General features: G+C 41.1%; 1 protein-coding gene across 1 annotated transcript in view; it reads right to left on the bottom strand.

Moving 5' to 3' along the window:
• Nucleotides 1-9,012: 9,012 nt before the first annotated feature.
• Nucleotides 9,013-14,212, bottom strand: part of adamts9 (ADAM metallopeptidase with thrombospondin type 1 motif, 9) — a 46,085-nt gene continuing 40,885 nt past the window's right edge. Inside the window, exons 35-40 of the mRNA XM_030052452.1 lie at nt 13,301-13,395; nt 13,001-13,134; nt 12,343-12,434; nt 10,944-11,048; nt 9,568-9,676; nt 9,013-9,360 (exon numbers count right to left, since the gene is read on the bottom strand). Of these exons, the coding sequence (XP_029908312.1) occupies nt 9,587-9,676; nt 10,944-11,048; nt 12,343-12,434; nt 13,001-13,134; nt 13,301-13,395 (516 nt within the window). The 3' untranslated portion in view covers nt 9,013-9,360; nt 9,568-9,586. The remainder of the gene's footprint in view (nt 9,361-9,567; nt 9,677-10,943; nt 11,049-12,342; nt 12,435-13,000; nt 13,135-13,300; nt 13,396-14,212) is intronic.

Genomic DNA, 14,212 nt, shown 5'->3' on the forward strand with positions numbered 1-14,212 from the left:
CCATTACCTTCATTAATGAAAGGGGGCTGTGCGATTTCCGGCTTGCAGCTCCACCCTGTTGCCCCATAGCCAATAAAAACCTGAGAGCAATAAAAATGGACAAATAATAATTTCACCCCCATTTGATGTAACCAGTGTAGATGGGAGAGAAACAAGGTGTATGAACTGTGACCTCCAGCTGGTGATCGTGGTAAGGTAAACAATCATTATTTTAATAAAATCCAATCATCCATTATAGAAAATGTCAATTTCAGAAAAATCATTAGTTACTGTTTTGTTTGTTTGTTTGTTTGTTTGTTTGTTTGTTTGTTTGTTTGTTTGTTTGTTTTGTTTTGTTTTGTTTTGTTTTCCCTTAAAGCACCATCTTCATAGAGCTCGGGTTGGATTGTCAGTGCTCACTATGATTATCACTATGCATTTTTATTTAATGTCATAAAGGTGTCATGTCTAAAAGGTGGACTGTAGAATAGAATAGAATAGAATAGAATAGAAGCACTGTTGTTCATTTGCCAGTGCCTGGTGATTCACAGCATAGGCTGCACACTGTTTTGATGTCACCTTTGAGTTATAATGTAGTGCACCTTGACTCTGGGTCAACAGAGAGTTTTTCCCAAGTTCAAGTTTATTTAGAGCCCAGCATCACTGTAAACAGTCTGAAAGGGCTTTACATGCCCACAAGTTTATAGCAAACAGGACAACGGCCCCCTGACTTAATCCTCATAACAGGCAAGAAGAAACTCCCAAAACCACCACCCAGGAAATCCTCCAACATAATCAGAGAAAGTTCTATAGTTAACATACAGCCCCTTGCTGCCCACCCTCAAACATTCATACCATCAGTGGACTTCACGTCATCATCCCTCTGTCCAAATGTCTCCTGATTCACATTTGTTCAGAAAATATTAATTGCAAGCCCACTTCATCTCTCATGAAATGTCTGCCGACTGGCTCCCACCGGGTATTTTTTCATGTCTATTCCCTGTGGTCTGACACGGTGTTGGCTCTCTCCAGCAAGTGCCCGCTATTAATCACCAGGGAAAAGGCTTTTGACCATTACCAGGGCAGCCTCAGTGTGAGAGTGCTCTCAGTCCTGTAGGGCACTTCCATTCAAAGGGAGACGCATACACTGAGCTGTGTTTAGAATATTATTTGTCTACTGCCAGACACATGTTTTTCCTCAAGGCTCTATTCACTTTGGCATAGCTTTTGTGCAGTTCTGTCAGCCTCTCTTTAAAAGGTAAAGCATGCACAATACTGAGAAGTGGATGTCATGGTGGATCTATCTTGGGTTTCTTTATGTTGGACACAGGCAACAGAAAATCTCTAAACGTGGGAGTGGCATTACATTTGCATGAATGTCAGTCAATCCCACCTCCGTCATCAGCTACCATGTGTCACTGAGCAAGACATTTTCCTGCTGCAGTGCTGCAGCTTGGAGGTTTTGGAAACTGTACAAGATTGAGGTGAATATAAATGTGTTTTTCATCAAAACCATGGTTTAAATAGGGGTTAAAATCAAAATTTGTGGAAGGTTGAATTTGCATACATCCATTTTAGCAAAATGAATACACATCCCACTGTGCTCTGTGCACAGGGAATTTCCTCCGACAGACAAATTTAGGCTCAGACTGAGAAATCGCTGTGTTCATATGTCGGTCCATTGTTTGCCTTTAATAATGACACGTCAGTCAGTAAGTGCTGCCCACTTCAAATATGATGGATATGATGCAGTTTATTTGATTTTATGTTTATTATGCGAGTTGATCAGTAATACAGTGGCTGCATATGGGAAGATCTTAACCTGTATTCCAACACAACACTGTAATGGAGAGTTTGAGTGTCCTATAATTTGAATTCTGTTTCTGGGGCTTTTCCTTTGTGTGAAAATAAATATCAAAGGGAAATTTGTTATATTTTTGAAACTTTTAGGTATTTCAGGGGTTAAATTTGAAGATGTTGGATATGTGCAACTCCATCTGCAACTCTATCTGCAATAGCAACTGTTAGCATCTTCAGTCCCAAAAAATGTTTAAACCCATACCTGTCACATCCTAAAAAATATAGCAGAGAAATGACTGTGAACAGCCTACAGTTGTTTCACTTCCTCTCTTCTGTTGCTGGTGTGACTTTCTGCCTTGCTCATTCAATTTCTAATCCATGTGCGTAGTGAGAAAGACTGCAGTGCAGGGCCAACTCAAATGACTCTCCAATCAGGTGAAGACAAGAGAGCGAGAGAGAAAGAAAGAGAGAGAAAGAGAGAGAGAGAGGGGGAGTTGGGGGGTGGGCATGCAGCATGAAGGACAGACTGATGACCTTGAGACACTCTGTTCTACCTGTAGATGAGGAAAACATTTGTGTCGTTCCACGTCGGCAGTTTGGACATAGATGATGGCATTAAGACAGAAACACATCACAGTCAATCATTCACTCACTCAGTCACCTATTCATTCACTCACTATCCACCCCACCCCTTTCCTCAAATGCAGAGACTTTTCTTGGCATCCAAATCATTTGCGTGTGCAGAGAGCTGCAGGCTTATTCCTAAGCTTTAGTTCAAAGTCATCCTAGATTACCTTGAGGAACGATGATGATAATGATGGCAGGGGGAACGAACCCTGCAGCCTCAAAACTTTAAAGCTCCCCTTTTTACATCATAGGTTTTAGATTCTAAACATTGTTGGCAGAATCAAAAACAGCTCACGCACGGTTTTCAGGAGCAATTTGGAGACTTGCCGAAACTCAAGAAAACTTCCTTTTTTGGTTGAGCAGTCAATAAGCTAAGTGTCCAGACAGTGAGCCGCTGTTGATCTTCTCGCTGCTGTCGCTGTTAGTTCAACATAGAGGTATAAGGAACTCTAAAAATCCTTTTTCTGTGATTTCCGCTACTGGGCATTTCATCGTGCATAATCTCAAATGTCTTGCAGTTGCCAGTGAACTTTAGACCTGCCAAGGACTGTCAGGGCTGATTTGGTTTCAGTGAGGAGGTTTTGGGAACATCTAGTGCTGCCTGAAGCCCATAGCAGCTTAGGACAGCGGACTAATCCATGTGGGAAGATCTAGGAATGTGGCTGAGTGGAAATAAATCAGCACTATATACACAAATGGAGATAGATGAGCATGCGAATGACAAAGGTGTTTGTGAGTGCACGCATGGGCCTGTGTCTCCTCAGCATATTCATTACCAACTTTCATATTCATCACAATGGAAAACTTTGCAATCCCCTGTCTCGGTTTGCTTAACTATTGTTTGCACTGGAACAAGAGACACAAGTGTGGTATCAGATATTCCCTGTTCCACGTCCCCACCCACTCTTGTCTGTTTTCGTGCTCTGTCTTTTACACACACAGAAGACACACTCTCACATATACACCCACTTCCCTTTCACACTTGAACATCGACGCTCAGAGAGGACAGCACCTCTGCGCATTAAAAGCGCACTGATAAATAGTCTGCAGTCAACACAGCTTATGCAGGCGAGTTAAAGGGAGCACGCATTTCTCTGTTGCATAATTCAGAGTCGCCCCCCTCCCTCTCTCCTTGCTTAGTCAGCAAAGACAGTGACGCCAATGCTTTACAAGGGACATTTACAAGGGTGACTTTACACCTTACAGAAAGAGTAGTGGTTGATACCTTTTAGCGGTGGGGAACTGTTATCCAGAGAGCCACATTTTCAGAGTGACTTAAACAGGCCCCAGAGACCGGAGGCTCGACCAGAGGCCCAGGAAGAATACCAACAAGAACGCCAGACTTGATCATGCAGCAGCAGCAGCTGGGGGAGAAGAGCTTTACCTGCATAGTTCCCATAGAAACTCCATGAATCCACTCAGAGCTGTGAGTGAGTGAGTGAGCGCGTGAGAGCAATGGTTGGTTATACTGATCAAACGGCAGCTAGACGTATTTCTAGCTACATCCTGTTTCATTTGACAGGAAAGAACTGAATACTAGAAATCCATAATTTTCGCCTGATTACTTGGAATATGTTGATACAGTCACACACACTCATCAAATGGGGACCTCCTGTTTCCCTAACACTGAGTTACCAGTAACCATTTCACTTGCAAAGGCCAGGTTTAGTTTGAAAAGGGTGTTAAGGAATGAAACTGACTAAGTGATCAACCCTTACTTACGTTAAATTAAGTTAAGTTGTATTACTTCACAATTAATTGAAATAGAGCATTAAATATCACATATGTAATTGTGACTTAGCACCATGTTTTTAACATTTACTTTCATGACACTTTGATTTATCTCTGAATAGCATAATTGGACATTTTATTCATTACTTATTTATTACTGCAGTGTAATTATTTTGACTTATTGTATTTATTTGTTTGTATTTATTTTAGTGTATTTGTGTAGTGTAGTTTTTTGCCATGTGTGAGGGCTCCAGGAGGTTTAAGGGGATCCTAATAAAACAATGAATGCCAAAAAAGTATCAAGTTGATGTACTGTAAATGAATGCCAATAAACTGCATACAATAAAGAGGCCCAGTGAAATAAGAGTAATAAAATGATGCAGAGAAAGCTGACTAAAGTTATGAAGATATCGTAACAATTCAGCATACATTATTTACACCAAATGATGAATGTGTATATTAAATTCAGTGATTCAGATCCAGCTACTCATTTTAATTTTGAGCAATGACACTCACCTTCGAGGTATTTCTAGAATGGTCCAGTTGTCAGCTCTTCTTTTTTGTGTAAAGCAGCAGTCAAGTTGAAACTGTAAATGATGCTTTGCTCTTGCAGCCACCTGGCCAGGATGCATGTGTTTGCTGATGGCTGGTGTCAAAACAGGACACGCCTCTGCGAGAGAAACCATGGAGCTAGCAAACACTAAGCAATCCACACACACACACACACACACACACACACACAGTAAATGTACCCACACATTATATGGATGTCACTTCAAATGCACCACATTAAAGGTGTAAAAGTGCCACATAACACCATTTAACACCGTGCCATCAGCCAATAAACCCTGTCCTTTACAGAATAAATACCATAGACTGTAGGCTGTTATATTAGAGTAAACATTCAGTAAACGTTCTAGCTCACCTCATCCTCTAAGTCAATATCAGTATCGCCTATATAGATTAGATCAGTCAGATTAGTTCAAAGCCAGTCACCGTGACATATTACCCCTTGCAATGGAAGCATTAGCCCTTGCATTGGAAAGCATGAAATTCACTGGACTATATCATCCAAACTAGGGTTCACTGCGATCTCCAAGTACACAGTTGATATGGGTGCCACTATCTGATCTTATCAGAGCTACACTGTCAAACACGTACAGTCTCACAGCTGGAAGTGACTTGCCCTCGTAACATTAGACCCACCAGCATTCAGAGCACTTGGAAGAATTCATCATAGCTTTCTGGAAGTGATGCAACTCCGTGTCTATGAGAGGCGAGACAAGCTTATTATCCAAAATTTGGATTACATTCAGCTACATGTGCTTAGCAGAGATGATTTCCCCTCAAGCGTTACTCTGTCGTTTCTTTTCCAGGAATATCTGATGTAATGTAAACCCCTCTGACATGGTGCTGTCATCTACCTACTTGATGCTGGAGCTGTCTCGCATAGTTTGCATGTGTGTTTGTGTGTGTGTGCACGGAGACAAAGAGTTTCTCTGCAAACTAACCCCTGGGATGCTTTCGAATCTACTTCTGAATCACGTTCATAAGTTTAGACAAGCCCTCAGGAGCTGTTGAAAGCCCTCTATTCTCCTCTCTTTCCTTTTCACACCGGTGCTTATCCTCTGTATAACAGCCTCTCATTTAAAAGCAGCTCACTGACACTGTTGACAGGCAGTTGAGGAGCGGGTCCCAAAATGACGTGTTGACTCCCATTGCACTTCCAAGACTTCCAAAACAGCATGAAATATAGATCACATATGCTTGTACAAGTGAGATGGAACCCCAGTCATACACATATTACAATGCTTAAACGCATATTCATGCCACCCTGGGTTAAAATAATAGTGTTGAGTTCCCTGGTCCGGCTAAGCATGACAGAGACACAATAGCACAGGCTCTACAGGTACAGAGCTGCTTCTGAGAGATGAAAAATACACACACTATCACTGATCTTCCTGTGTTTAAAGAATATCTAATAAAGGAGTGTCTGAGAGAGAGTAACATTTATTAAAGGTCAAAATACAGGAAGCTTTTTGCAAATTTCTCCTCATCCATGTTAAATAAGCTTATTCCTCCTAGAAAAAATGTTGCACAACCGCTGATGGTTTGGCATGTGGTATTGTTCACAGATTTGTCATAAATCAAAAGTTTTTCTTTTAACTTAAAATCTGCTCTGCATCACAAAATGACCGGTGGCTACACCTGGTAGATGGCAAGGTGAACCAGCATAATAAATGGAGACTGTTAGATCATAACAGTTAAAAGCAACTCCATGTAACGCATCTGTCAGGGTACAACCCAGACTTTATGACGGTGGAAAATGTGTAATAATAATTAAATGGAAGCAATAAAAACTTTGTGGTCCTGGCACGTTACAGCTATTGTCTATTCATGACCATCATAGCCAATATTACAGTTGGATGATGCATCAAGGCCAAGCTGGAGTGTGAAAATGATTTATTACCGGAGAAAAAGCTCACAGGCAAGGGTGGCATGTGTCAGGCATTTTATTTCTCTCTGATCATTCCCATATCTGATTTCATACATAAATCATATATTTCATATGGCAGCACTGAACACTATTTTAGCAAAATTATGCAGACATGATGACATATATATATATATATATATATATATATATATATGTATGTATGTGTATATATATATATATATATATATATATATATATATATATAAAACATATTCACAAGACAGAAGACGTGTTGCCAGGAGGCTCATTTTATAGCAATACTGCATGGCAATTCATCATCATTTATGGTGAGCGCCTATGTACATTCACAAAAAGACACAGAGAAATAAATACTTGCATATAAAACAAAGCATATATAAGTTTTAAGTTCTAAGTAATTACACTTAATAATAATATTATATTTCTTTTACCCGATAAACATGTGGCAACTATGTAAAATAAGATAAATATACTTAAATATCCTAATAATCCCTTCATTTATGGCACCTGAGAAATCATTTGGCTAAATCTTCTGATTCTGACATTCACGCTGACAAGAGCATTCATCAGTTGTGATGGTCAGGTTGGAAAATCAGACACAAAACTCTCTTTTCATGTCATCAAACATGTAATTTCATACTTCTGTACTGGCTTCTTCACTTGTAATGTTGTGGAATTCCCTTTGGCTGAGTTGTGCCTGTGTTATGGCAGATGCAGAGGTACATGTTCAGGACATTATTCCATAAGGCACCTAAAGAATAGCACCATATTACAGAATGGCAAATATGGCTTCTTCATCTGTCAACATTCAATAACAGTGAAAATATGTAATCAAAAACACATACCTAACTTACACATGATCATGGCTTAAAAATAATAAATAATCATTTTGGAAATTAAATTGGCTGATTCTTAGCTTAGTGTTTCTGCATGGCCATTTAAAAGAAATCATAACATTGGTTAAAGAGATAAAATTTAAAAAGTACATGTACACAAAATTTAAAAAAAAGAAAGAAATAAGTACCCTGATATTGTCACAAAGAACAACACATCAAAATCCTCTGAACAGGAACAACATGGACATATCTACGCTCAGTTTGGACAGACTCTGCAGCACAAAGACGGATGAAAGCGTGTGAGGTACGGGAGGCAGCAGCTGGACAAAAACCGCGCTTTAAGGCCTGTGGACTCGGCCGCTTGAGAGGTGTCTCTAGGGCCAGGCCAGTGCGCTGTATCTCTTCAGTATCTAGAGGATCTTTACTGGCCTGAGGTGAATTCTTTCTTTCTGAATTCTTTCAAGTTGCTCCAGATAAGATAACCTGTCTGCTCTGTAAAGGCTGAGGGCTAATGACTCTCCCTTGTCATTGCATGCTACCTGATAGATATGGAGAAACGCTGGGGAATTTGATTCTCTCTGATGTCTGGCAGCATGATCTCTGTGGAGCTTTTAGCCTGCAAGCCCCTGCTTAAGCTCCAGCAGTGTGTCTATGAGTGAGTGTGTGTTTGTGTGTGGGGAGGGGTATGCGGTTTATTGGCTGGATTTTTGCTGTGTGGCCCCCAACCCCTCCTTCCCTGCCCACACACAAACCTCTTTCTACCCAGTTTAATACTTGCAAGCAAACCCAAATTTCTCTTTCTTTAACTTTTACTTGTCATTTTATCCACTTTGTTCATCAAATTCCTTTCCGCTTGATCTCACATTGGAAAACACCTCACGTAAACGTTTATTTAACTGCCTCACGACAACAATAGCCCGACATAATTGATTTTCTCTCTGCACTCCTAGAAGAGAATCTCCACTTGCAATTAACTGCTGATACCTATGTAGCACCCTGAACTTTTTAGCTTGCCATTTGAGAAACTCAGTGTCAAGTTTGATCGGTAAAAATACAACATTTCAGAGGGCTGTACTGGGATAAAGCCCAGTAAGGGGCACATAACAGTTTGAAGAGTAAACGTCCAGTCCTGTGTAAGCAGCTGGACACACAAGCTGGATGAGTCTAAAGCAATAGTTGCCTACAGGTCAGGAAGGCCAGCTTATGACTGGAAGGTTCCCTGGACTTACATGGAAAATGTGGATGGGGAATATCTTCGAAATAAGCCCTGAAGCAAGCCACTAAACCAAAAAAAAAAAAAAAAAAGTGTTTTAACTGCTCAGTGACGACCAGTATCAGTGGTTGTACTGGGCATCTCCCAAGTATCAGTGTGAGTGACTGTGAGTGTAAAACCGGGTGTTGTGTTGCCGAGTGACAGCTGTCTCTCAGCAAATCTTCCTGAATCAATAAAGATTAAAAAAAAAAGACCCAGTGACTGCAGACACCTCACTGCATAGGAAAAAACAAACTGGTGACCATCATAGTGCTAACATGGCAATACGTGGACAAAAAAAAAAAAAAAAAAAAAACATATGGCAGTGTGGATTGACAGTGCTAAAATGTCCAAATGGCAAATGTCCACAACGGAAGGCACATCTTGGCAGATATCTGATGCATGGTGAATAAGACACTGTGCGGTGTTTACTCTTGAAAATAAAACCCTTAAATTATATTACAATACAAAAATAAATGTGGAGTAGAATAAATAATTTTTTTTTTTTTTTTTACCATGCTATGTACATTAATTACACCAGAGTCATTTACATTATGTACACAATGGAGGGAAAGAGGTCGTGTAAAGGACGGGTTTGAGCTGCAGCACCACTGAGAGAGGAGGGACTTCTTCTTGCCATGAGGAGCACCTGAGGAGGACTGCCAATAAGATGGAAACAGATATCAAACATGAGATCGAGACACATAATAACAATCAGTCCATCACTCATTTCAAGCTCATAAAAAGCAGCATAAGCGGAAAAGGGTCTAATCTTTGTCATTCCAACCTCATATTTTATAGACGGTTATCTGTAGGAGTTAATGATGACTGAGGATTATTGTCCTAATGATTAATAGAGCCCATACCTGGTGAATGGTGTCAGATCTATGCCACTGTCACAGGCAGGTTAGAGCCAGAAGATGGAGTGCATTTACCACAGTAGCCTCCACACATTCCTGTTACTGTGCTGCCATCCTGTGGACACAAGGGGAATCGCATGGGTTGTTTGTAATTCTGTAGCAATAAAGAGGACTGGCAACTGTATTTTAAGAAATGAGGAATGAGTTGGTTTCATACTGTAGCGATGATTCAGATGGTGGAATGTGAGATCACACTTTCCAGGATTACAACTTGTTTACGGCACTTTTGGTTTAGAGGTTTAAAAAGTTGATAAACATTTTCATCTGGGGTCTGAACAAGTATGCACTTCATGAAAAAGTCTATTCTGCTTACAAGTGGTCTGCAAATGTCACTTCTTTTAAGTTAGCAGCGTCTGGCAGATTGCTTTGATGACACTGAAATTTGCTTTGCTATTTCAAACATTTGCCTTACACAAACACTAAGGCCCACCAAAGCTGGTATGAAAATGAGTAACTGGCCTCAGTAACAAGCAGAGAAATACAAGCTAATTAATCACCAGCACTTCAATAGTGCTATTTGCATGCAGCACAATGGGCAGTTTCATATATACTCCTCGAACCCCGAAAAGTAAATTGCATTAGACAAATATGCCAAAAGCACTCTCCCACGCCATGAAAGCCACAGCATGCAATGAGTGGTTTGTCTGATCTCCTCTGGAGTGCTCTCTCCATCCCACTGCCACAACCTGGCTTTATTTAAACAGCCTGGAGTGCCCAGAGCAGGCAGGCTGGCTACGGATATCAGACTGTGAACAGTTTTTGGCATCTCCATTCCCTCCTGTTTTCGTCTTGCCAAAAAGCACTCTCTAGCTTGATCTCCATTTCAAAAGCAAGAGGGGGGGTGGGCACTTGAGAGAGCAGCTGCCCAATAAGGCTCTTCTCTCAGCAGGTTTATGAGGAGCCAGAGGAGCTTGGGATAGGGAGCCCACTTGGGACCATGCCCAGGCAGCCCTCTCAAGCCAAGAGGACAAGCAGAAGGGGAGGGAGGGCTGGAGGGAGGGTGAGGAGTAACGGGCTGGAATAGAAAAGATGAGGCAGTTATACATACATGGAGGAAAGGAGCACAATGTGAGAGGGGCGGCCAGATAAATAATTATTAGTAAATATGACTTAACCCTATTATCACTTTGTGTAATTTAGCTTGCTACCCAGTGCCTCACCAAATACTCTTGTCTCATTATAGTTGCTGTTATTATTTTCATACTTTTATTTACATTACTTCTTTACTTCTTTATTTAGGTTCTGATGCAAAATTTTGAAGATACAACAGCCAAAAATTTACTGTGGATGTACTGAACACATGTGTGGCGTGAAACCAGTACCTGTGATTTGTGTATATCAGACACGGCATAGTTGCCCTGGGAGATCCAACTGGTGTCCTCAGCCACTTGGAAACCTGTTCCAGAGAGGTTGATCTTGAAACGGCCCTGAGAGAGAGAGAGAGAGAGAGAGAGAGAGAGAGAGAGAGAGAGAGAGAGAGAGAGAGAGAGAGAGAGAGAGAGAGAGAGAGAGAGAGAGAGAGAGAGAGAGAGAGTGAGAAACTACATTTGTCTACAAATGTTTGCAAATGTACTTCTAAATCACATAACCAAACAGGCTTTGCATGCTTTACTTCAATTTTCAACTTCTCACCAAACAGCAATGCACGTCGTCTTGGCAAACACAAGTGCACCCTGATGAAACCCTAATGAATTATACAAGCCAGCGTATACAGATAATAGAAAATATAACCCCTAAATTTTACACACACACACACACACACACACACACACACACACACATAAACACACACATACATATATAAAAAACTTGGACAGCGAGCTCTGCATGAGTTCTGCCAACTCTCCTCCTCAAGTGCCTTGAAAATGAGGCGAGAGAGAGGAGGGGGAGAGGAAAGTAGGTGAAAGGATGTCTTTGAAGGACCTATTGGTGCTTCTCTGTTTCTTCCTGTTTTACTGGCTTTCCCTAGTGGTTAGCTGCTGCCGTCTGCATGTCGACACAAAAGGGACTCAGGTCATCTGGGCTGCAGATTGGAACGGGGGGAACGTGGGAACTACACAGTAGGGCTTGCATAGATGCACATAACAACTTGAAGCAGGTTAAAACACTCTCACACACATACTGTATGTTATACAGGAAAGATGAAGGTAGCAGTGAACATAACATGTGCATGTGTGTGTGTATGTGTGTGTGTGTGTGTGTGTGTGTACGTGTAGGGGGGGGTTGTCAACTTGGTACCATAGATGGACATGTGGGGTAAAAAGATAGACACTTCTCCATCTTAATGTACTTTTTTTTGGTCGCTTTGTGATATTCATTAAAATCTCTTAAAAATCTGTATGTATGGAAATGAAATTGGATACTTCTTTGGCAAAAACAGATAAATGCTATACCTGAAAAAGAAAAAAAGTATATATCACAAATGCATTAGCCTGGTGGTGTTTTAATAAATATGATCTGGAAATAAAAGACATATCTGTTTTCACAAATGAACTCTTCAATTACATGCCCTGTTGTGTTCTGTGCACATGCCCCTATATGCTCTCCAAACTATATAAGGGTCTAGTGGTGCAAATTGTAAACAATTCCCTCTTGAAAACCTCTTGAGTTCCATGTTAACAGCAATATAACAGTGGTAAAATAACATCATAGTGGTATGAAGAAGGTCAGCGTGTATACTGCCAACCCTGATCATTTAATTACAGCTGCTGTAATCCTCACCTGTGGACAGCGGGCGGCGCTGTAGCAGTCTCCAGCTGTGGCAAAGGGAACTCTTTGGCCTTCGCGGGTGAATGCAAACTGCCAGTCCGTGGCTAAATGTCAAGACAGAGCAACAGCCAGACCAGAAATGAAGTGTACTTCCAGCCACTCTTAGACAAGTGCATCTTGAACAGTCACTGCTCCAACACCTTGAAGAAACTGCCTTAATGACGGCTTTGCATCCTCTGGGATGATAAGCTTTAATTTAACCTAAATCTGGCTTTAGTTTCACCCTAATGGCAATATCAGTATAATTCCATCTACTTAGTGCAGTTCCATCTAACCCGCTCAAGCCTTTTAATTGTGTGTTACTTAAATGAAGCTTGAAGACATCTTGAGCCCATTAACCCTCGTGAGCCTGGACGTAATTAAATGGCAAAGGAGTTTTTTTTTTTTTTTTTTTATTTCAGAGTTAACTGCACAAAGTCAGCAAAGTTTAACATTTTGATGACATTTAGTGAGAGTGATGGTATATATTGCTGTAATTAACAGTGGCATAGTGTGTTATTGAGCGTGTGTGTGTGTGTGCGTGTGTGTGTTGAACCCTCATCATGAGCCATGATTTGCTTATTTTCTGTCTGACTACCAGACTCGTGGTTGTGTGTATGGGGAAACTCACTGATGATGTGCATCTTGCTGGGGTCCAGGCGGACTTTGGAGAAGGTGGAGAGGCCAGCAGTGGCGTAGTCTCTCCGACACTCACAATCCTCTCTCCTGGAACCATTGGATGGACACTGGGTGGGGTCGTTAAGTCTGGAAAACACACATACACACACACACGATTACCTCATTCAACCTTAGATTTCCATGCCATTTATTAATTTACACCAAAAAATGTTTTCCTCCCACTGCCAGGAATCCCTTGGATCACGTAATGAAACAGGCCACTCTCATTATTATTATCCTGTTAGTTGTTTACCTGAAGCCAAAGATCTCTGAAAAATTCTCCTCTTCTCCGGTTGTCAAGGTGATGTACTCCCGTGGCCTCTCTGTCTGCATTCCTGCACAGTAGACCTGAGGAGAGAAAGGAGGAGGAGGAGGAGGAGGAGGAGGAGGAAAGGTGGGGTGATGTCCAAAATGAGGAGAAGAACAGAAGGAAGGATGAAGTGAAAGGCCAGAGGTGATATGAGGAAAAGAAAAAAAAAGAGAAGAAAGAGAGAGAACATTAGGAAAGAAGAAAGCAATGGGATAGAGAAAGGAACAGAGGGACAGAAACAAGAGATTTAATAGTTTATGCAGGGTGCTTGGCTAATTTTATTGTCTTTGCCAATTTGCTCTTTTATTCTGCTTATTAGTGTCTCTGTGTATAATGTACTGCAATCTGTTATCTATGGGCATTTCGCTGTCAATCCTGACCAGAATTCTCTTGTAAAAGGGATTTGTAATCTCAAAAAGTCTCTCCTAGTTAAATTATGTTTTATAAAACATTAATAGAGCAGATATGCAACAGGTGTTTGGCATTGAGGAGGAGGACGGAAAGGGAGAAGAGGTCAACATGTCAATTAAATCCCTCAAGAAATACGATTTTATACAAATCATCAGGGAGCAACGCACACACACACACACACACACACACACACACACACACACACACACACACACACACACACACACACAATTCCCGAATCTGACCCGGGTTGGCCCACCTTTCAAAGTCATTTTGAAGACAGGCAGTCTACAGAATTTCCTCTGACTCTGTCTCTTATGTAAATGTGCTGGCTGCATCTGTTTGCATTCTACACCAGCGCCAAAACTATGCCTAAACACAGGTCAGTGGGGATCAGTTTTAACCGCTGTGTAACACACACGCACACACACACACACACAGGAG

Source organism: Myripristis murdjan, chromosome 5 (genome assembly GCF_902150065.1).
Source record: "Myripristis murdjan chromosome 5, fMyrMur1.1, whole genome shotgun sequence".
Taxonomy (NCBI): Eukaryota; Metazoa; Chordata; class Actinopteri; order Holocentriformes; family Holocentridae; genus Myripristis; species Myripristis murdjan.